This window comes from Lissotriton vulgaris, chromosome 7 (genome assembly GCF_964263255.1).
Source record: "Lissotriton vulgaris chromosome 7, aLisVul1.2, whole genome shotgun sequence".
In the NCBI taxonomy this organism is placed as follows: Eukaryota; Metazoa; Chordata; class Amphibia; order Caudata; family Salamandridae; genus Lissotriton; species Lissotriton vulgaris.
In genome coordinates, this window is record NC_141695.1 from 6,564,794 (window position 1) to 6,588,430 (window position 23,637).

At 48.2% G+C, this 23,637-nt stretch overlaps 1 protein-coding gene and 1 non-coding gene across 2 annotated transcripts; one reads left to right on the forward strand and one right to left on the reverse strand.

Moving 5' to 3' along the window:
* Nucleotides 1-2,954: 2,954 nt before the first annotated feature.
* LOC147700483 (uncharacterized) lies at nt 2,955-13,990 on the forward strand. Its single transcript, XM_086928425.1, has 4 exons — nt 2,955-3,460; nt 8,296-8,483; nt 11,977-12,362; nt 13,697-13,990. The coding sequence occupies exons 1-4, from the start codon at nt 2,955-2,957 to the stop codon at nt 13,703-13,705; spliced, it is 1,089 nt and encodes a 362-aa protein (XP_086784551.1). The 3' UTR covers nt 13,706-13,990.
* Nucleotides 3,963-4,081, reverse strand: LOC147700484 (5S ribosomal RNA). Its single transcript, XR_015298508.1, has one exon. It is a non-coding gene; the product is annotated as a 5S ribosomal RNA (ribosomal RNA).
* Nucleotides 13,991-23,637: the final 9,647 nt, after the last annotated feature.

The window sequence follows — 23,637 nt, forward strand, 5'->3', positions numbered from 1 at the left end:
AAGTGACGGAGCACGGCGGTAAGCCAGGAAGGCTAACACCTCACTCCGACACTATGTTGTAAATGTGCCTCTATATGCTTTCTTACATGCAGCCAGTGCAAACTATTGATGGCTTGAGACGCTGATCCATATCTGGTGGTCTTCATCAGCATAGGGGGAGCTGAGGTTTGTTGGATTTGCAGTTTCTTCAAGGCTTTTAATTGCAAGATTTGGTCTATCCCATTGCCGTAGTCTGTTCTGGATAGCACTGGTGCAATGACAACCGTCTTCAGCATGTAGAAGGGTAAAAATTTTGCAATTTTCTTCACTATAGGCAAGGAGAAGGAGGAGGCTGAGATGACTTTGTTTACCTGCTCTTTATAATTCAATTGTTCATCGATCATAACACTGAGATTTTTTACTTTCTGTACCAGCTTCGAAAAGGTTCCAGGTTCCTCCGGCCACTACTAGGGGGACCCAAAAGTCGGTTTGTTGCAGAATAAGATGACTTAAGTCTTTGAAGAGTTAAGTTTTAGACAATTTTGATCCATCCTAGGGCCTACTGCATTCATGCAGCTGTAAAAGGTCTAAATAATATCAGGGCCCTCACCCGATAGTGAAACCACAATTAGGGTGTTGTCGGCATTAGACACTATCGACAGCCCAAATGATTTGATTAAGTGCACAAAGGGGGTAACGTAGAGATTGAACAATGTTGGGCTCAATGATGAGCCATGGGGTACCCACCGGCAGTGTAAAGGGTTCCGAAGTGAAATCTTTAAAGGAGACCAATTGTGTACTACACGTCAAGAATGACCTCAAAAGATTCAGGGCTACGCCATGGATTTCCAAGTTTCGCTAATCGATAAATCAAAAGGACAGGATTGACCATGTCAAACGCCGCAGATAGGTCCAACAAGATATGGGTGGCACTACCCCCCTTATCCACTGAGGCTCTGATTTTTTACAGTAGCCACCAGAACCCAGTACGGAAGCAGCATTGTTTGTTATCGAGTAGAGTATTGTCTTCCAGAAAGGCAGCAAGCTGAGGGTTCAAGGCTTCCTCAACCAGTTTTTGCTAGAGAAGGTAGCCTAGAAATGGACGATAGATGTTTGGGTACTGCTCACACAGGTTTGGTTTCTTTAGCAGTGGGAGCACCAAAGCAGCCTTCGATTGCTCTGGGAACACACCCGAAATGAACATAGAGTTACAGCTGTGGGGATACAACCTCAAGAACTAAATGAAAGCTATTGGGTGGACGCAGATTGGATGGAGAACCTGATCTTGAATTGGGGATAGCCTGAGTAACTTGATGCACCGATAGTGTGGTAAACTCAGTAAAGGTGGGCTGATTTGAGAGTCCTGCATTGGCCTCATTGCTATTCTGGCCCTTAAACTCACCAGTGGTGAATGTATTAAAGATTACTTCGACCTTCTGCTGAAAGAAGCTTGACAGGGAAACACAGAAGGCCTGACGTCTTTCTGCTGAATTGTGAGTTGACCGGGCGGATGGTTTAGTAATGTCCTGAAAAATAGTCTTGGTTGAATCACTGGCAGACCTAATTTGTTCAGTGAAGAAAGCTGATTGTACCTCTAAGAGAAGCTTCTTCCTGTGAGTATTACAAGCTTTGTATGTGTTAGGATTTGGGGTCTCTGGTTGGCACAGGTATGCACTTGTGACAAACAGGGACCCTCTCCTCTAGTCAGGGCCCAGGACTACTCCTAGAAATAACCCCTGCTCACCCTCTAGGCGGCGTGGTGCGAGCAGACAAGGCTAATCCCCAGAGCACATATGGTTAAGCATTTGTAATAACACACACAGTAACTTGTCAGCCCACCACACAGAGACACAAGGCTGTTTTTATGTAAAAATATACTCTTTATATTTAAACTCTCAAGCAGGCTTTAGATACAGACCTAATACTTCAAAATGGTTCCAGTAACTCTTGAAAGCAGTTCCACAATATTTAAATGCAAGGTTCAGTTCTTTGGAAGGTTTCTATAACTCTAAAAACGGCTCCACAGTACTTAAGGTAATGTTTAGCTCATTGTTGCCCTGTTCGTCAAGGCTTGTGCGCTTCGTACTGCTCCTGTGCGCTCCGTACAGCTTGAAAGGGATGGGCCACACATGAGGCACATCAGCAAAAAGTGGAAGGGAGACTCAGGCCAAGGTGCCAGGTCTAGCAGTATGTATCAATCTCGAGGGTATTGCCCCGGTTACTTACCGGTAATCTTCATTACTCCGAGTATAGTCTTCCTCGCCACATGACTAAAAAAGTGAGCTTCAGCTCCACACCAGAACCCTCCAAAGCAAAAAGTCAGCCTCCCATCCCCTCCCAATATAGGAGACCCATTACCACCTGACCTCTATAAGAGGCGGGCCGGCCCAACCCGTCCGCCTTAAACTACCAAGCAAAAAAACATGAAGCCGACAGCCAGACAAGAAGGGAGGGATGGGAACTCATGTGGCGAGGAAGACTATACTCGGAGCAATGGAGATTACCAGTAAGTAACCGGGGCATTACCTCCTCGTTAGTCTTCCTCATCACATGACTAACAAAGTGAGCACATACCAAAGCCAAACGGCTTCATGGAAACTCACAAGAAATCAACAGACCAGAAGGGGACACCCACGGAAGAGGGCAAACCCAACAGACCAGCCGGGTGGAGAACCACCCAAGAGAGAGGCAACCACCAGCAGGAAGAACCAGCCAGGGACAGAAAGAAAACGTAAGTTCCCAAATACACGAACCCCAGAGACACGAAGGACCGCCAGAAATCCACCCAACCAACAACAAAGGAGGACAGAATAAAACACGGCACGAAACCGCACAGAGCCAAAAGCAACATCAAACAGGCTCCAGAATAGAAAGACACAGCTGCGAGTGCAACAGACCAGACGGGACACAGTCCGACCGAAGCCCATCCACACCACACAGTGGACCACTAACAGCGACAAGGTCGAATCATCCCAATGACCGAAGGGGAGAAGAAAATCAAACCTACCTGGCCCGGCAGCAATCGAGGGCCGAAGCAGACAAACCAGAAGGAACCAATCCAGACATGTAGGAGCCGCAATAAAGGACAGAGGCGCAGAAGGAACCAGCACCCCACCGAAAAAATGAAGGACACCCAAACCCCACCAGCAAGGAGAGACAGGCAGGACACGGACCACCGTCGCCCACAGGATCCCCGGGAGGGGAGTGCGACAGCAACAACAGAGCTCAGACAGGTGCAAGGCAAAACAGACCGCAGGAAACAACAACGAAACGACCCATCCACCAAGGGCAACCAACAGCAAAAAGCAGAAAGCCCACAAGTCCGCCCACAGAGGCCGAAGAGCGGAAAAAGAACCAAGGTCAAACCCCAAACAGGAAGGCGAATGCCTACCAGGGGACCTCAAGCACAGGAAAGCATAAAGAGCGAGACAGCCCAGCGTAGGGGACAAGCAAACCGTCCCGCTATGAACCACATGAAAATGTACTACCTGGGGATACATTTGCAGCATTGGCAGGATACGAACCCTGGTCTGTGAGGGCAGGCACCACCAAGGGTACAAGACTTACCTTTGAGCAATGGCTCCTTGGTAGCAACGAAAGAGCCGCCGAGGCGAGCAACCAGGATCGACCTAACCGAATAACCGAGAACTGGAAGGAACCGGAGCAACCATAGAGGCAAGGCCACCGGCAGCAACACACCAAAGGCGAGAAAGACAGAAGAGCCATGCAGAACGAGCCCACGAAAAGGCAACAACTGATCGAAAATCACCCACCATGGGATAAAATGACAGCATGAGCAGGGACCGAACCACTGTCCTGCGAGAGTTCTTGCCACCAGAGGCACAAGACATACCAATGAGCCAGAGCACCAGGCCCCCGAGCCAACAGGCACAAAGACCCAAAAGACGCACAGGGAGCGCCGGGCCCAGACCGGGGAAGAGAACGGGGAGAACCAGCACCCCTGGACAACACAAGCACCATGTAGCCTACAGCACCTGGTATTCCCAGGCAGTTTCCCATCCAGGTACTAACCAGGTCCGACCCTGCTTAACTTCTGAGATCAGAGGAGATCAGGTGTATTCAGGGTGGTATGGCCGTAGGCCGAACAAAAACCCCCAAGGGACACAAAAAAAATACGTGGCAGGGAGCGAAAACCGAGACCCGAAAGCGCCAGTGCCAAGACAGGCACAACACGGACTCCTGAGCAAAAGTACCCAGGGCCACCATCCGCCGGAGATGCAATCGAGAAGTACCCAGGCAAGCCCCACCAACAGGAAAAAGTCCTGGCCAGGCCAACAAGTCCAGAACCTCAATACAGGAAATGGGACATGCAATTGCAGGAGTAGAACCCCATCATGCGAGAGCCATTGCCACCAGAGGCACAAGACTTGCCACTGAGCTATATATCCTAGGACACAGAAGCAAAGGGACCAGAAGATGTGCAGAGCCCGGAAGAGAAGGTACCACCCTGCCAAAAAACCAAAGGGGCAAACCCTCCGGAGAACGAGGCAGTGTACGAAAATCCCAGGAGAGCAACAAGAAGCCCCTGCGGGCAGGAACTACCCCCAAACAAGCCAAGAAACCGTCAACAGATGGCAGATGAGAAACCGCCAAAAAGAGAACCAACTGACCCAGCGCAGACCGGTAATCCCAGCACGCCCCAAACGCCGAAAAGGCCTCCAACGCCCGGGAAGAGGAGGCCAGTACAAAAAAGACCACCAGTCGCACCAGCAGACAGGGCGAGATGGGAGCCACCGGCAAGAGAAAGGACACCCACATGGGCAGGCAAAAGCGGGAAACTCCACTGAGTCCCGGGACCAACAAGATGGGGAGGACCCCCCCAATGGACAGACCGGGCAGGCACTGCCAGCCACCTAGGAACAAGGAGCCCAAACCCCACCCTACGGAAGGACCATACCAGGGCAGAGAAACCAGACATGAACAGCCGGGGGGCATATAAAACCAGACGAAGTGGGACAGCCACCCAAGGGAGGAGATCAACCACAGAGCCACAGCACATGGGACCAACCCGGGGAGCCCAACAGCCGACAATGGGAGTGAACCATCAGGGGCAACAGAGCCCCAACCCACAGGAAGCGAAGAGAAAAACTACCAGGAAGAGGGTGCCAGGGACGCCCACCGAGCCATGGAACAGGAGGAGGTAGGGATTCCACCGCCGCGGCCCAAGGCAAGACGAACCAGGCTTCAGGAGCAGAAGCCAAAGACCACCCGGAGACCACAGAAGCTGCAATAAGGAAGAATAACAGAGACCCGCCCTAATCTGACCCGCAGGCGCCCACAACCCCTGGAGCCCTTGAAGGGCACATCAACCAGGACAGATCCCGTACAATAGAGGGGAGCAGGAGGGGACAGAACACAGGACGGAAGTCAAGAAAGCCCCTAAATAACAACAGAGCAACAGAAACTACATCCTGTGCTAAAGAAACTCGACCGTCAGCGAGACACCCAGGTCAAACAGGATTACTTTAGAAGCCATCCCAGATTCATTGAATGATCATCCAACTACCTTAGAAGTCATTTACACGTCATCAGACATCATCAAGCTCTTGAAGTCATCAGCAAAGCTGGAGAAGCTCAGCCTGATGATTTGAGGATGACTTGAAAATGATTATCTGATGACTTTAGTAGGTGTCATTATTCGTGATGATTTAAGGATGACTTCAAAAGGAGTACCTGATGTCTTTAGTAGGTGTCATTATTCATGATGATTTAAGGATGACTTCTAAATGACTCTCCGATAACTTTACAAGATGACATTGTTCCTGATGACTTTGGGGTGATTTGAAAATGAGCATTTGAATACTTCAAAGGTACTATTGTGTTTTCAATAAGATGTTTTTGCGTCTGGTGATTTTAACAGGAATTGCTTGTCTATTTAAAGAGCACGTCCACCACTTTAGTTTCAGTTTTCCAGAAAAATGCAAACTGTTGCATGATTGCACAATAAATTGCAGATAAACGCAAAATGTCATATACGTTTTCTAGTATACACAACAGAGCATACAATGTGCTTTAGCAAACTGTGTATAAATCAGTGGTTATTTTTTTAACACATTTATTGATTTTTTGTCACTTTCTTTTTGTACAAACCAGGTAAGATAAGCATCCACTGTAACTGTAATGGACTCCATATACCTTAGGTACATCTCCAATTGGATACTGGGTCACACTTATAAGCCCCTGTACTGTGTACTATAGGTACCCAGGGCATATGTGCACCCAAGGCCTACCAGGGGCTGCAGCTTGTAGTATGCCACCCCTGGCTGGCCCTACTAAATTGACACAACTGGCTGATCACTCAGCTGGGGCAGAGTGGTGTAATCACCCTTTGCTTAGATATAGTATACCTATATCTAAACCTATATAGACACATATATACCTATAAGTCACTCCTATGGCAGGCCTTAACAATCCCGAAGGCAGAGAGTGCTTGGTATTATGTGAGATGGTGCTCTAGCATGAGCTGAGCCTGTCTGCAGCTTTCGGAACCATGTCCTTATAGCTGTTCTATGATATAGCCATACCATATACTTTTAAGTGCATTATGATCCTCGCGGTCATTGCTAACTTTGGTTTTGCTTTATCTAAACATGTTGTGTAAGGTGTCATACGCTTTGTAATACTACCCCCTCACCAAACCCAAACACACCCTAAACCCTATAATTAACCATGGCACCCCAAAACCCAAACACACCCTGAACCCCCAAATTAACCATTGCACCCCAAAACCCAAACACACCCTAAACCCTAAACTTAACCATGGCACCCCAAAACCCAAACACACCCTGAACCCCCAAATTAACCCTTGCACCCCAAAACCCAAACCCACCCTGAACCCCCAAATTAACCCTTGCACACCAAACCCAAACACACCCTAAACCCTAATATTAACCCTTGTACCCTAAAACCCAAACACACCCTAAACCCTAAAATTAACCCTGGCACCCCAAAACCCAAACACCCTAAAATTAACCATGGCACCCCAAAACCCAAACACACCCTAAACCCTACAATTAACCATGGCACCCCAAAACCCAAACACACCCTGAACTCCCAAATTAACCCTTGCACCCCAAAACCCAAACACACCCTAAACCCTAAAATTAACCATGGCACCCCAAAACCCAAACACACCCTGAACCCCCAAATTAACCCTTGCACCCCAAAACCCAAATACACCCTGAACCCCCAAATTAACCCTTGCACACCAACCCCAAACACACCCTAAACCCTAATATTAACCCTTATACCCTAAAACCCAAACATCCTAAAATTAACCATGGCACCCCAAAACCCAAAAACACCCTAAACCCTAAAATTAACCATGGCACCCCAAAACCCAACCACACCCTGAACCCCCAAGTTAACCCTTGCACCCCAAAACCCAAACATACCCTGAACCCCCAAATTAACCTTTGCACACCAAACCCAAACACACCCAAAACCCTAATATTAACCCTTGTACCCTAAAACCCAAACACACCCTAAACCCTAAACTTAACCCTGGCACCCCAAAACCCAAACACACCCTGAACCCCCAAATTAACCCTTGCACGCCAAACCCAACCACACCCTAATATTAACCCTTGTACCCTAAAACCCAAACACACTCTAAACCCTAAAATTAACCCTGGCACCCCAAAACCCAAACATACCCTGAACCCCCAAATTAACCTTTGCACACCAAACCCAAACACACCCAAAACCCTAATATTAACCCTTGTACCCTAAAACCCAAACACACCCTAAACCCTAAACTTAACCCTGGCACCCCAAAACCCAAACACACCCTGAACCCCCAAATTAACCCTTGCACGCGAAACCCAACCACACCCTAAACCCTAAAATTAACCCTGGCACCCCAAAACCCAAACATGCTCTAAACCCTTAAATTACACCTGGCCCCCCAAAACACAAACCCACCCTCAACCCTAAAATGACCCTGTACGCCCTAAAATCCAAAAGCCCTACAAACCCCAAAACTGTTTATGAATGCAGAATGCCGGGAGGCGCTGCTGTGATTGCAAATGATACTTTCTGTACACCCAGGCTGCACTTCCTTCATAGAGTATTTCCATGGAATCCGATTGTTAGACTTATTAGACAACTGCGGACAGACCTGCTCATGGCCCTAAAGAGGAATGGTCTTGCAAAGGAAAACAAGCTAATTTGTAGAAGTCCTTGGGACTGCCGAATTCACTCCATCACAATACTAAAATACATTTGTAAAAAGCACAGCTACCTCGAACACAATGGAGAGCAACTCTCTCTCACTCGCATATCCTGATCCTGAAGCCGGTGGATTCCTCGTGCAAAAGCCTACGCACATCCGGGAGCGCCGGAAGTGACGTTATTGGTCTGCGGCAAGAACGAATACCGTGAGGGCAATGGCCATAATGGACGTTGGATCGGGATCAGTCTTCATTTTTCCAACTACACTTCCAAAGCATCACAAGTTCATCGATTCCAGCGTGTATACTCCGGTAAGTGCTGCAGCTGCTAGGTAGATGTTAGTCCATCGGGGCAAGCTCCACGGATCTGCACGCGCCCATATCCTGGGTCAGCCCCCCGATTCTAGCGCAGCTGCCTTCCTTAAAAAAGAGCCGCAGTCCTCCGCTCTCGGTCCCAGCTGCTCAGTTTCCGTCCCAGACGAGCTTCCTCATTTTTCGGAAAGCACGAGTTTTCAATAAGTGGGCCAGACGCAGCTCCCTGCAGATAAAGAAACCAGCATTTACAATGCAATAGGTCTCGCATTGACGCAAGTTTGAGCTATTGGCATTGCAAATAGCAATGCCTTTTATTTTTGTTTTCTTTTTAAAAACATAAATAAAAGGCATTGTAATTTACAATGCCAATAGCTTAAAATTGCGTAACTGTGAGAACTATTGCATTGCAAATGCTTGTTGCTTATGAGGCATGCCGTTCTTTTTTTGAAGACACCAATCGTGGATTCTTCTTTCTGTTTGATATTCTTTCGCTGCTCTTCCGAAGGATCAAGTTATGGGTTCCTCCAGTTTAATTTGTAGCTTCCGCTTTTAAATCCCTTCACATTTACAAAGCGTATTACAACGTTCAATGTTGCTTTTTTTCTGCTGTATATATACTTTTTAATCTACTAAAACTATTTAATTCTGTAAACAGACGCAGTCCCTCTGAGTGGGTTTTTGCAGAGGCCATATGTCTGCGAACCCGAGGTTAAGAACCACTGCCAGTAAAACATTCCTAAACATATAAAACATAATGTGAATACATGTGGGTCCGTCAGGATAGGTTAGTCTATACAACGCAGCCACATCAAACGGTTCCACCACAACTTTCATTGTAAAGATTATTTTAACCATCATAGCTTAAGCAAATACCAGCACGTTATTCTGTTCAAAGCAGGCTTGGTGGCATTGATATGCAAATTTAATATGCACTATTTACTAAAGTGTTTTACAGGGATCTGCAGTGAGGGGAAGGTCGGAAGCATCTCAACAGAGACAGATGCCTGATTTTTTTTAAACCATCATAAATTTATTATAAATGAGCAAGGCATCATTCACTGCTTGTATGTAGAAAACTAGCAACATCACGCGTGCTTTGCCGCACACTCATTTTCATTTCTCTGGTAATGATTTTGGCATATTGCAGGCTAACTGGATGATGGGGACATGCCACTTACACTAACAGCGGCAATCCAGTATGGCTACTGCATGCAGACAACATGGCACAGGGTTGGAAAGTTCTTGTGAACAGCTAAGTTGGGTATGGGGCATTATTACACAGGAGAGTAGTAATAGAGGACGTAGATCGCCTTTAAATGAGCATTTGCAAAGCCAATCATTCTGCTTTAATGTGCATGTAAAATAGAGGCATTTGGCATATCTAAATGCAGGAGCAGGTTAAGCTGGACCTATCGGCTTTGCCAAGGCTTTCTCCCCCTCACTCTGGCCTTTGCTTCTAATAACAAACTAAATATAGTGAAAAATCTTGCAACGGAGAGGAGTTGGTACTGCTCTGAAGGACAAAATGTTTCCAGTGGGATTCAGAGGGAGACTGCGATCTCAATACACAATACCTTACTGATTCATGGGTGCCACTGAACCGCTCTGTTGTCATCTGCTCTTTAGTGACACTGTTGTGCCTTGTATGTTTTAATGGGGAAGGGTTATTTTCTTTTCTTTACGTTTGATTAAAAGTGGGGAAAAACTCTAGAAAACATATGGAGTTCGTTATAATTTTTCATGACTCGTACGTGTAGATTATTGCATATCATATAGAATGCAATCGTGTTAATAGTGTTTTTATGTTTATTGAACTTTACAACACAACATCAAGATTGCATAGACACGACTTTCAATGTAATGGGTTACAGCCACCAAGACATCTCATCGCTTACACATTCGGAGTATCACGGTCTACCTCGTCAGGACTCCCCCACCCACCCACCGTTCGTTGGAAGAATGTTAACACCCCCAACACTGGGCGTATTGCAAATATTACATCTGAATGAATTCCACCTGCCCCACACCCTGACCCATTTCCGAGAGTCTACTCTATTCTTAAAGTCTTCCACTTCTGCGACCTCACGGTACTTCCGTTATCTGGCTTTCGCCAGGTCTCTAGAATAAGGCCTATGCAAACGTGAAAATGTATGCCTTCTGAAAATTAGTTAAAATTATATGAAATTTAATGAAATCCACTTATGTTGGTATCTTGCATGAAAATTGAATGTGTGGGTGGGCATAGCTCACGTTCAAAAGTCATGAGATACTCTCGAGCTGCACACAAGAAAATGTCTCCTACGAGACGTTTTCTGCTTCAGTCAGTATAAACTGCGAGATTTTGTAGCCACAAAAATGGATAGAATGTAGCAAATGTCATATAAGCCAAAATTTGGAAATTTCACGAGCATTATAAAAAGTTTTCATGTGCCTTCCAGCAACAGAAGAGTACTGGAGCAGCATACAATTGGCTCTTCCCTCATTAATATCGATGAGGCCTTATGCATTCATGAGATACAATGTAACCTGTAAGAGAAGAAAAGCCTTTGCCGCCATCTCTGTCGTAGGTTGTAACTAGCTACATGATTTGGTGCAGTTTCCACATTTCGAAAGACTCTACACCAGTGGCATAACAAAGGCCTCTGGAGTACAGGGGGTCCCGAACTCCAGGGAGCCGCTCAGCACAGTAACGTGGCCTCAGAGCTCCTGAGAAAGTCTGGAGGGCAGCCTCTCAATGTGATCTGCAGAGGTCTCACCTCAAGTTTCATTACGTTATTGCTCCACACTATATACAAACATTATTCCTTCATTTAAACTTCTTCGTTATGTAACTTCACCTTAGTGTGTCATTTCAACTGTTAATTTCACACCCTCCTTGATCCTAGGCATTGCCATACCATGAATCCACATTCCAATAACAAAGCCGTGTGCATCAGAAGGAGAAAAGGACCCCTTGTGTCATTACAGCGCTGCTCACTGAGGAGCATGGTGCCAAGGCAAAATAAGTCTGCTTATCCCTTTTTCCAATGCAGGCTTTTTCTCACGAGTTGATTTTTCACCCTTACTGCCACAGTCACTCATTTATGCTTGCTGGATGACTTTCCATTTGATAACAAGTGCAAAAATCCCCCAAAGATGACCCCGTCTGCCCACTACCACACATATTTTACCCATCATATCAACGTCTTTAATGCATCCTCTGTCACTTGCCTCTCTCCTTCGCCCCCTCTCTCCTTCGCCCTCTCTCTCTCTCTCTCTCTCGTTCTCTCTTTCGCTCGCGCTCTCTCTCGTTCTCTCTCTCCTGCGCTCTCTCTCTCTCTCTCGTTCTCTCTCTCCTTCGCCCCCTCTCTCCTTCGCCCTCTCTCTCCTTCGCCCTCTCTCTCCTTCGCCCTCTCTCTCTCTCTCGTTCTCTCTCTCCTGCGCTCTCTCTCTCTCCCTCCTTCGCTCTCCTTAAGAAATCAGGAAACAAACATATCTATTTTCTCTTTAGAGCCAGCCTGTGTTAAAAAGGAGAAACAAAAGAATAACCATTTCTCCACTCTCCTTGGATCAGATAAATCAGATAAGTACCTATGTCCTTCTAAATATGTATACCATCATCCTACCATATACCAGATAGACGAGGATTCTTTGGTTAAATATATCTTTCTTCTCTCATTGTATTCTGTACAGGACGAGAGGCCGAAGAAACTCTGGCGCGAAGAAACAGCTACACAAGCATGTACCTCTGGCGAGGGAACACAGAGGCGAAGGAACCCGGAAGAAGATATCAACGACCTGGGAGAGGAAGACCCGCGTGTCAGGGCTGGAACATGTCAGAGGTGTCCAATCAAGGATCCACAAATTCCGGACTGCAGGACAACAGGACCCGAACAAGTAAGTCAACCACACACAGGGAGTGCAGGAAATGCTAGGCAGAGCTGTGACTTATGCAAAGCACATTCTTGTCCCGGACGTCCCAATTTATTCACACTTCCCTCCACCCCGCTCCCTGTCTGCAAATGGAGAGGGTGCGACTGACAATGCCCCTACCCTGCTGTCCTTGAGTCTGAGTATGGAGCTCTGTGCCTGAGCCTTGTTCTATCTAATGCCACTAATGGTGTGTGTTTAGGGCCTTGTTTTTTGTGAACCAGGTTTTCTGTAATTGATTATGGCAAACTTCAGAATTACTTCTTTTAGACGCTGAAAGGAGGATGTAGCGTGGATCCTTGTTCAACAAATTTGAAATGATTTAATAGTTGCAGTAAGGCAATTAACATTCAGTCGAGCTGGGATTGTGACAATTCATTATACATTGTGTTGTATGTTTGCATATGTGAGGTTGTATCATAACTGAACGATGACTCCATCATTGCTTAACAGCTGTCTGCAAAAGAACAATAAGAGCAATGGGGGTACCTTGTAATTTCTTAACAGTTTGTGCTGATCTTGTGCTACAAATGGCATGCAAATCTGGCGCAAAGCCTTGAGTTGGGATTTCATTTGTAAATCTGTAGGTCCAGGTGTGAGGTTCTCAAATAGGATGAATGAGTGATAGCAAACTGCACTTACAAAATATACTGTGCTCGCAGCTTTTATTTAGACTGGATCAACTCCCTAATAATTAGATCAGTTGGTCCTGGTCCTAACACTTGGTATTAAGCTCCTATTTTGATTTCTGGTCACTATGCTGGTTTCTTAGACAACTGTTTTCCAAATATGATAATTGCAAGTACAGTTCAGACTCACCCTGGCTGCCTCAATGATGGTTTTGTAAAGAAATCTGGCACTGATTACTTTCTGTTTGCAGAGGAAGCTTGCCCGCGTCTAGTGAACAGGATATGGCCCATGCTTGTTTTAATGCATCTACATTTGTACAGTCTTTATCAAGTACCCCAGCATTTCAAAAGGGTGAAAGAGCCAGAGAAGACACACTGCTACTTGGGGCTAGAACTGTCATTGTGGACCAGGGGCTCATAGTTCATAAGGGAACTTTTTTTTTTCTTCAGCTTCTGGCCCCCTCTTCATCAATGCTTTGCTCTAAGCTGTGCCAAACTTTGACCAAGTGGCCTTAATGTTTCACTTAGGAACCATGTAACCCTAACCATATCTCATCTGGCAGACTGTATGAAATAATGGAATTGGAACTTTTGATAGGCAGCCCAGCCGTATTAAAAACCATAAATAATGGTGGGAACATGATACTGATGTATGTTATTTTGTTTTTCCAGAGTTTATGAAGTCTGTGTGCAGTGCCAACGGCTGGCCATCACTGGACAACAGAAGTATGAGAAGGAAGCTGGCTATAAAAATTTGCAATGCCAGAAGAGGATTAAGAAAATCTCTGCATCTAGAATCAAACCATGAAGTTCCTGGTTTTCGTTGAGATATTTGTTCTTGTTGCATTAGTCTAGCCTTTCTTCCCCGGATCTTATTTTTTTTCTGGATGTTTTCTCTTGTTTGGTATCCTGGCCCCTGTGGGGCCAAATATGTGCTTTAGATAAATAAAATTACATTGAAACCTCCCTTTTGATAATTTTTTTCCTTTACCACTATTTTGGTTAGTGTTTTGCAATTGGTCACCATGTCAAACAGCGTCCGATAATGCTCTGTACCTCTAAATAAGGCAAATCCCAGTGAGTCAGGAGTATGGGAGTAGTGGCACATGTTAAGCTGATCTGAATGCAAAGGTATAACATTGCTGCAGACCACTTCTTTTATATAAAGGTGCTTGTGGTATTTCTGCAGCACAAACATAGCCAAAAATAGCAACTTGTATTTTATACAAGTGTCTACCTCTCACTTTAGAGTTTAAAAAGTAATCTTTCCAATGCAGGACAAATAATCTGAGTATTAGGACCAGATTTAGAGACGTTTTGTGTCTGGTTTGCTTGAGTTTATAATGCAGACCTGATTCAAAATTTTCGGGATTTGCAAACAAGAGCAAATTGGTATTTGGTACAACACATCCGAAATGGGAAAAGTTTCACTTTTGTGTACACATAGTATTTTATGGGTTATGGAAGGGTACCCTTCCATTACAAAACCTAAGTACCAGAGTAATTGACTTCCATCCTGAAGCAGTTATAGAATCATCCAGGGATAATCATCAGTCATCCTTAAATTGTCTAGAGCCCATCCAGGAGTCATTCTCACTCATCCTGATGTTGTCGGTTAGTATTCGTGGAGTTGTAAAAGGTAATCACTCCCTGTCAGTGGAAGTCATCAGAACACCATCCTAGCGTAGTTTTTGTGATTACAGTAAGAGTCATCAGAACACCATCCTAGCGTAGTTTTTGTGATTACAGTAAGAGTCATCAGAACACCATCCTAGCGTAGTTTTTGTGATTACAGTAATAGTCATCAGAACACCATCCTAGCGTAGTTTTTGTGATTACAGTAAGAGTCATCCCATTTAAATAATCAGCCCTGTGGGCAGACTTCAGGATGGCCTGGGATGACGTCCCCAGGAATGGCTGGCTGAAGCCATCCAATGACTTCAGAATCACTCCAGGATGATCTTCCTTTTTGACTAGGGCAGTGCAACCTCGGAGCAACTCACACAAGCACCACCATACAAGAACTTATACACGTCGCAAATCACAGGACGGTGAGCCAGCGTGAGCCTTGACCAGCCTTCAGAGGCCGAAGCACGGCAGCACCAGCCGTATTCCACAACCACGTGCACCCAATCCACCCTGCAAGGCACTAAAATAGGAGGTGTGCCACCGAAGCGAGCAACAGATCAGGAAAACACTCAGAAGGGCCCAACACCATGTCAAGAAGAGCACGGAATAGCGAACATAACCAGGGAAGCCGATGTGCACGGACCCCCAGAAGGGCATCCCGGCACCGAAGCACATGGAGAATCAGTGAAGTGCTTATAATACCCATATAGAGGATGAGGACCCGTCAGCAGAGGGCTACCACAATCCCAAAACTATGAAACCACGGAGCGTACACCACTATTGCAGCCGCAAACGAGGCAGACCGGCTTGCAGTGAGGGGAGAACGAAGAACGAGGGCACAAGACCCCAAAAAAAACACAATGTGCAAGATGAGAGGACACCACCGAGAAGGCCGCAGCTCGTGCCCCCTCCAAAAAAAACCCAGAGGGGACACCAGAGTTACGCAGCCCAGAGGAAAGCCGAGGGAGACAAGACCCGCCCCACGGAGGCCGTCCAAGCAAGGAACTTCTGATCGCCAGTAGCCCAGCCCCCTCCAACAGAGGCAGCGAAAACACACGCAGGAAGATATTTGTGCATGATTATCTAGCACGGCATGACCCGAAGGTGACAGAGCGCTGTACAACAAAGCCAGTCACAATACAAAAAGAACCGGGGGAGTCTCCCGTAAAAAACTTCCTAAGCACTGGACATGACTCCACGAGTGAATTTCACGGCAGCGCCGAGGACCCACCCGGCCCCAGCATCAGAAGTGCAAGCAGGGGAGATTGGGACAATGGGGCGTGCAAAAATGCAAACTTAACAGGCATGGCCGCCCGACAGCGCCTCACTGTAGATGACAACCAGCAGGCAGAGGGCAGCACCTCCCCCGCCCACCGCAAAGCCACGAAGTGCAGGCGGAGGTACTAGAGCCGCCCTTCCCAGCAGGGATGCGGGACCGGACGCCTTGGGCAGCAAAGGCAGAAAGGGATGGGCCAGCACCCAAAACTGACCGGCAACACCCGTGCAGCAGCGCGGGAACATGTGCCCGCACCCGCACCGGGAGGTCGAGCCTGAGCCCACACCGACCGGGCAGGAGAGTCATGCATCGGAGGAGACACAGTAAGAGCAATACAGCACCACTGCCACCCCCCACAATGCCTCGATGGGCCGGCGGGCGGTTGAAGCAGCATGTCACGGCGCCGCCCACCGCAACGCCCCAAGGGCGGGCGAGCGGAGCAAAAGGTAAACAAATGCCAACCCCAGCAGGGACAAGAGAAATGTTGTACTTCATCACCGCCACCCGCCGCACAGCCACGAGGGGCAGGTGGGAAGCCCGACCAAGGCAACAAGAAAGGCACAGCCATGGGGCACATAGGAGAACACAGCTGCTGCCTGTCGCAGAGCCCCCAGGGCAGGAGGGCGGGTGGAGCGAAAATGAAACAAGGGCCCGAGAGAGGGTACCACTGCCTCCGCCCGCCGCATCACCAGGAAAGGCAGGTGGACGGTGAAAATCAGCCACATCATAGGGGGTACAGAAAGGACACACAAACAACTGCACAGGTTGTGCCCAGAGAGCGGAGGTATGGCAAAGCGCCGGCCCGCCAACCCAATCCGTACCCAGGCCACCCCTCCCCCCTGTAAATCCTCGGCCCACTGGAGCAGAGCCTAACTGGCTGTAACAAACCGGGGGAGAGGGGGGAAAAGAGTCCAAGATCCCAGGGTCCGCTAGAGCAGGACCTCCACCCGAGACCCACGTACCTGCTACAGCAGGCACCACTTACCTGACGCATCTGAAGAGATGTGCGCAGAACTAAAAAAACAGGCTGAAGGGTTTGGCCGGCCCGCCTCTAATAGAGGTCAGGTGGTAATGGGTCTCCCATATTGGGAAGGGATGAGAGGCATGGGAGGCTGACTTTTTGCTTTGGAGGGTTCTGGTTTGTTAGTCATGTGGCGAGGAAGACTAACGAGGAGGTAATGTCGGCTTTGCTCCAGATACTCTCTTGTCTGTGACAACTTTGCTCCACAGACCTGGGTGTATTATTGAACCAGGGTCTTCTGGGTTTGGTGGGAGCTCCTTTACTAGCCCCTGCATGGAGTCATCCTGTTAAGTTTTCTGCCATTGACTCCCTGTCATTGGTTTCTTCTGGTTGAGTGCTTGCGAGTACTGCCCTTTACTCTAGGGTTTGAACTCAATGCTATCTGTGCAAGACAACCTGGTTTCCTGGGAAGCGTTAAATCCAGAGTATTGCCCTGTGGTAAATATAATATTACCTCATCTATCGGATTTTCTAGAATGCTATCAAAAAGGTAAAGAGAGAAGAGTCCGTGGTGCAGCGTTAAAGACTTTATTCAGAAACTGGAGTTAAGGGAGAGCTCCAGCACCAAGCGGGTTCAGGAGTAGTCTAAAGCTTCATTCACACAGCAGAATATGTATACAGATCCAATCATTAGGCAAAAGAAAGAAAAAGGAAGTGACAAGCAGAAGTGACAAACAGTAATTTCAAACAAGATGTGTCAAGGTATGGGCATGTCCTGTGTCTCGCGAGAGTGCATGTGATGTTGAAATGTGTTCTTGCTCCTTTCAGTTGAAGGCCCTTCCTCATCCGGGGGGTTTTATCTCTGGCTTACAGTCAAGAACAGGAACTATTTCTTAAAACAGGAACTATCTGCTGCTGGTTCCCAGAATTGGCAGAACCACAGGAATGTGTGGTCAATGAACTGAGATGCCAGGTGCCGGGTGTCTTGCTCGTGGGTCTGAAGACAAAATGGATGACACACACACAAAATGGGTGCTTCTCTGAAAAAAAATGGCTACCAGGCAGGAACAGGGAATGATGGGGCACAATTGTCAATTTTATTTCCTCAGCCCCATGGTCTGTCCACGTAAGCGAGAGCATGATAGAGCGGAAGAGGAAAGGGCTGTTAGTCAAGATTCCACCTAGAGAGAGTCTCTCCCGATGTTTAGTTCCAGCTACTAGTTGGGCAAGACTGAAGCCGGTCATAGTATCTCAGGGCGAGTCCGTGTCGGCATCTTATTTGTTCTCAAGATACGAATTCAAGTCTCCCAGGGCCATATTATCAAGAAAGGGTGATACATTATCGCTGCTTTTATCGGCAGGAAGCTGCCGCTAAAGCGGTGATTATGGGCTTGATAATACGTCCTTGTGAGGCTTCTATGGGAATTCACAAGGGCGTATTATCAAGCCCATTATCGCCGCTTTAGCGGCAGTTTCCTGCCGATAAAAGTGGCGTTAATGTATCTCCCTTTCTTGTTAATATGGCCCCAAGTCTAGTGAAATCTGATTTAATAGAAAAGGATTCCAAGGCCTATTCTAACGACTGAATAAATGGACTTCTGAGCCCTGACGGGCGATAGATCAAGAGCCCATTGCACTACTGTGATTGGTTGGGAGACGACCTTTACATCGCGGTCATCGCACCTCGATGCCATTACAATGCGTTTGTTACAAGGCCGCGTTGTTACCACACAATGCCATTACTATGCAAATTATTACATCGACTAGCAGTAGATGGCACGCTAACATTAGGAATCGTATAGTTTACTATTCCAACACCTTCCCTATTGTTACGTGGGCTGGAGTTGGAATAGTAAATTATACATTTCTAATGTCAGCGCGCCATCTACTGCAAGTCGATGTAATGATTTGCGTCGTAACAACGCAGTCGTTGTAATGACCGAGTTGTAACGGCACGCGATGTGATGACTTGCTTTGTAACGAGTCATATAGGATTGGTCAGTTGAAAATTAAACAGGAAAGCTACGTGGACGTCTGCGAAGCAGGGTGTAAATATCGCAGAGAAGAGATCCCAGTAGATCACTGCTATTCCACCCCCCCTTTTGCACAGTCTGTCTAGCCCAGAGATTACACATCTCATGGGAACCGTCGCTGTCATCTCTGGGCCAGAAGCCTGGTTGGCCAAGGTTTCGGTTATAAATACCATATCAAGTGTACGCGACTCAATAAAGTCCACTTCTTCCATGTGATCTGGTGTTAATCAGAGCACGTCTAACTTTAGGATTCGAGGCCCCCTGGCTCTGTATTCGTCCCTCCCAGGGTTACAGGTGTGTTAGGTTCTAACTCAGTAATATTGGGGTGCTGGGGCTCTTAAGCGGGCATTCCTGGTTCTGATCTGAAGCTCTGGGGCGGGTCCAGGGCAGGCAGACTTGCCTCTGGAGCCCAAGCGGGCTCCCGCTACGCGTGTCCGCGGCGCGGACGCGCTCTACTGTGCCCTAAGCAGCGGGGCATGGCTGTGGCAAACACTGCGCTCAGGAGCAGGGGCCGAGAACATGAAAAGTAACTGGGGGCCAACAACCCCATTTGTAGGTATCAGGCGCCCCTACGAAGGTGCAAAATATTAGTTCAGCGACACAATTGAATGGGGAGAAAGATGAAATATTAAAACAAGCATAAAATGGGGCTGCCCCTCAGTAAGACGGAACCAAGGCAACTCCAAAAGCTGCCTCGAGGTGCATAAAAGACATGAAACGCAGTGTCCACAAGCTGTTTCACTGAGCTGTCATAGGCTGTGCAAGGTGGGCCGAGAAAACCAAGTGGGGCACATTAAAAGTAAGTGAGGGCCAGCAACCCCCTTTGCAGATCGCAGGCTCCCCTACGAAGCCGCAACATACGTGTAAAGAAAAGCTACACAACTGAACGGGGAGAAAGATGAAATATTGAAGCAAGTATAAAAACGGGTGGTCTCTCTAAGAGCCACTAGGACACTCTTGGGCGGGGGGGGGGGCGGTCAATTCAAGCAGCTAATCGAGGACTGTTGGGAGTGGAATGGGGGGCCTTCTGTTTGGCCCCCATGCTGCCTCGTCTCTTTGCCCTCGCCCTCTGTGGACACGGTGAACCCACGGCTGGCAAGGGTGTGCCCAGCAGCGGCCTTGGGCTGGGAGAGCTAGCAGTGGGCACGACAGAGCCATCGAGCCTGGAGCCCACCAGCCGGTGGCCAAGGATGCAACGAGCCAATGGCACAGGCGAGAAGAAGCCAGGAAGGGTGGCAGGACGGCAAACACGCCAGCCGGACTCTGCCACGCACTGCAAAACTTTCTTTACACCGTTTGATTAATTTTTACTCTTTTCATCTTTTCAAAGATAGTTTGATTTACAAAATAAAGCAGTTGTATTTCCTTAATAATATAACATTATTCGAACAAACATGTGATCAACAAATTAAGTTTAACTGATGTCGATGGTGAAAGCCCAATGCATTTCGGGACTTTTATTGTCCCTTCGTCAGGGGGCAACCAGTAAATAAAAAACAAACAAATCAGCAACAGTAGCAGTGGAATATTCTACAAGTACCAATCTCTAATCGTCAATTCGTATTCATATCTGTTTGCCGCTCTATGGGCCTTATTTATGAAGGCCTTGCGCCGCCGGTGCGTCACTTTTTCCCATGTTAAAAGTGACGCACCGGTGGCGCAAGGCCTTCATAAATAAGGCCCTATGTGCTTTATCAAGACGCCTCCAAAACATCACTTCTCAGCTGACGTAGCAAACAGTATTTTGTGAGAAGTAAAGTACCCGTCACTAGTGTGCCCGTAAAGTACCCGTCACTAGTGTGCCCGTAAAGTACCCGTCACTAGTGTGCTCGTAAAGTACCCGTCACTAGTGGCAACTGTGGGGCACGCCTGACCACTTACCGAGCCTGTCCATTCATCAGGGGCGTCAATCCTGGCGCTTTCTTTACAAAAACACGCCGCCGGGTAAAAATCCAATGTGTCAAAAAGAGAGACCGTGTCCAACCTGAACCAAGGCCCATCACAACAAAAGCCGGGCCCTTCCGGGGCCCCCTACCTACGCTCCCTGCCCAGGGCCACCCTGAGCCTAGAGCCGCCCCTGGCGGGTGCAAACGAATGAGCCGAAAGGAAACACCACTCCCTCGGGGGGCTGCGGGACTGCGATCCCTCGAAGACGAACCGGCTTCAAAGTTCACGAGACACAACTCGGGTCAAAATGAAACTATGATAAATGCAGCAACGGGACGTCCTCGCCACCGTCCGTAAGGCAGGCAGACCCTCGGCCAATCAGATCCCCCCGCCGTCCTCGGCGACCCTCCTGCAAACCAGCCAAAGTGCCCTGCTGGCCCAACCCCGAGGAAGATGGGATACACCAGGAGCAATGGCGCAAAACCCGAGCTTCCGGCCCCTCCCCTCACGGACACTTACCGGCGCCGACGGCATCGCTGCCTCTAGTAGTTGCTAACCACTGAGACGACAACAAACAACCAAGGAAACCAGGAATACACATGCTGTCACTCCAGATCACTATATCTTAATGGCGTCACATACTGGGATTATACCACGATTGGCATACAAAGTTCAATCAAATTATAAGCGAAACGAAGCAGCACGTGCTCAAAACCCAAGGGCCAGAAAACCAAGAATACATTGTGAATGTCAGTTGAGAGATCACATCAGGGGCCTCATTGATGAGAAATGACGCATTGCTGCGTGAACGCAGCGATGCGTCACTTCTCACTGCGCCCTCCTTGCGTCATGTTTGATGCGTCATATTTTCAGTATGACGCATCATGTCGCAAGGAGTTATAGATACGTCAGTATTTCTGACGTTTCTGAATGGAGCAAAAGTGACACATTGCTGGAGTGTGTCACAAAAGTGACGTAACTCCAGCATTGCGTCCTTTCACATGAGGCAAGCCCCATGTGAAAGGGCTTGCGTCAGTCTTACGCCTGCTGTGAGGCAGGCACAAGATTTTGACGCATTTGCATCCTAGAAGTGGCGCAGTGAAATCTCATAGATTTCACTGCGTCACTTCTATGACCCTTCCTTGCATCAATACGCCCCCCTTGCATGCATTGGGCCTCATTTATGAGGCTGTGCATCACTTTTACAGCACCAATGCGTCACTTTTTGTGACGCACCAGTGGCGTAAAAAATGCGCCTTGTTGCGCCATATTTACAAAGTGACGCATCTAGGTAGATGCATCACTTTGTAAACCCCTGCGCCACATTATACCTGCGCCAGGTATAATGCATGCAAGGAGGGCGTATTGACGCAAGGAAGGGTCGTAGAAGTGGCGCGGTGAAATCTATGAGATTTCACTGCGTCACTTTTAGGATGCCGTTGCGTCAAAATCTTGCACTTGCCTCACAGCAGGCGTAAAACTGACACAGGCCCCTTCACATGGGGCTTGCCCCATGTGAAAGGACACATTTCTGGAGTTGCGTCACTTTTGTGACACACTCCAGCAATGCGTCACTTTTGCGCTTACAGATACGTCAGAAATACCGACGTATCAGTAACTCCTTGCGCCATGATGCGTCATACATTAAATATGACGCATCAGGAATGTCGCAAGGAGTGCGCACTGAGAAGTGATGTATCGCTGCTTTCACGCAGCGATGCGTCATTTCTCATCAATGAGGCCCAATGTGTCCTGTGTCAGGTCGGTGTGCGTGGTGTGTGCGTGTGTCTGGTTGTGTGTGTGTGTGTGCAGCAGTCAGTGCTGTACACTGCTGCGTCCTGTGTCAGGTAGGTGTGTCTGGTTGTGTGTGTGTGGGGGGGGAGGGGGCTCAGCTCACCAAGGCCCTGTTTCAGGGGTTTGTGCAGTTTTCATGGATCTTCGCTTGTGTGGTTTGTGCCCTGAACACACACACCTCTGCTCAGCACCTCCCCCCTCTGCTCAGCACCCCCCTCTGCTCAGCACCTCCCTCTGCTCAGCATCCCCCCTCTGCTCAGCACCCCCCTCTGCTCAGCATCCCCCCTCTGCTCAGCATCCCCCCTCTGCACAGCACCCCCTCTGCTCAGCACCCCCCTCTGCTCAGCACCCCCCTCTGCTCAGCACACAGCCCCCCTCTGCTCAGCATCCCCCCACTGCTCAGCATCCCCCCTCTGCTCAGCACCCCCCTCTGCTCAGCCCCCCCCCCCCCTCTGCTCAGCCCCCCCCCCTCTGCTCAGCATCCCCCCTCTGCTCAGCAACCTCCTTCTGCCCTGCCTTCCTGTCAACAAAAGAATTACGTTCCGTCTTCTCACCCACGCACACAAGGCCCTCTACAATCTAGGACCCGAATGCCTCAACACTCGACTGTCCTTCTACAAACCCACCCGCCAACTAAGATCGTCCAATCAAGCCCTCGCCGCAGTCCCGCGCATCCGAAAATCCACCATGGGCGGCAGATCCTTCTCCTTCCTGGCTGCCAAGACCTGGAACTCACTCCCCACTCACCTCCGCCTTACTCAAAACCACATCTCCTTCAGAAAAGAACTTAAAACCTGGCTATTCGACAAATAATGAACCCCTTCCCAAGCGCCTTGAGACCCTCTGGGTGAGTAGTGCGCTATATAAATGCCCGAACTTGAACTTGAACTTATGTGTGTGGGAAGGGAGGTGTGTTTGGAAAGGGTGGTATGTGTGTGGGAAGTGTGGTAGGTGTGTGGGACGGGTGGTATGTGTGTGGGAAGGGAGGTGTGTGTGGGAATGGTGGTATGTTTGGGAGAAGGGCGGTATGTGT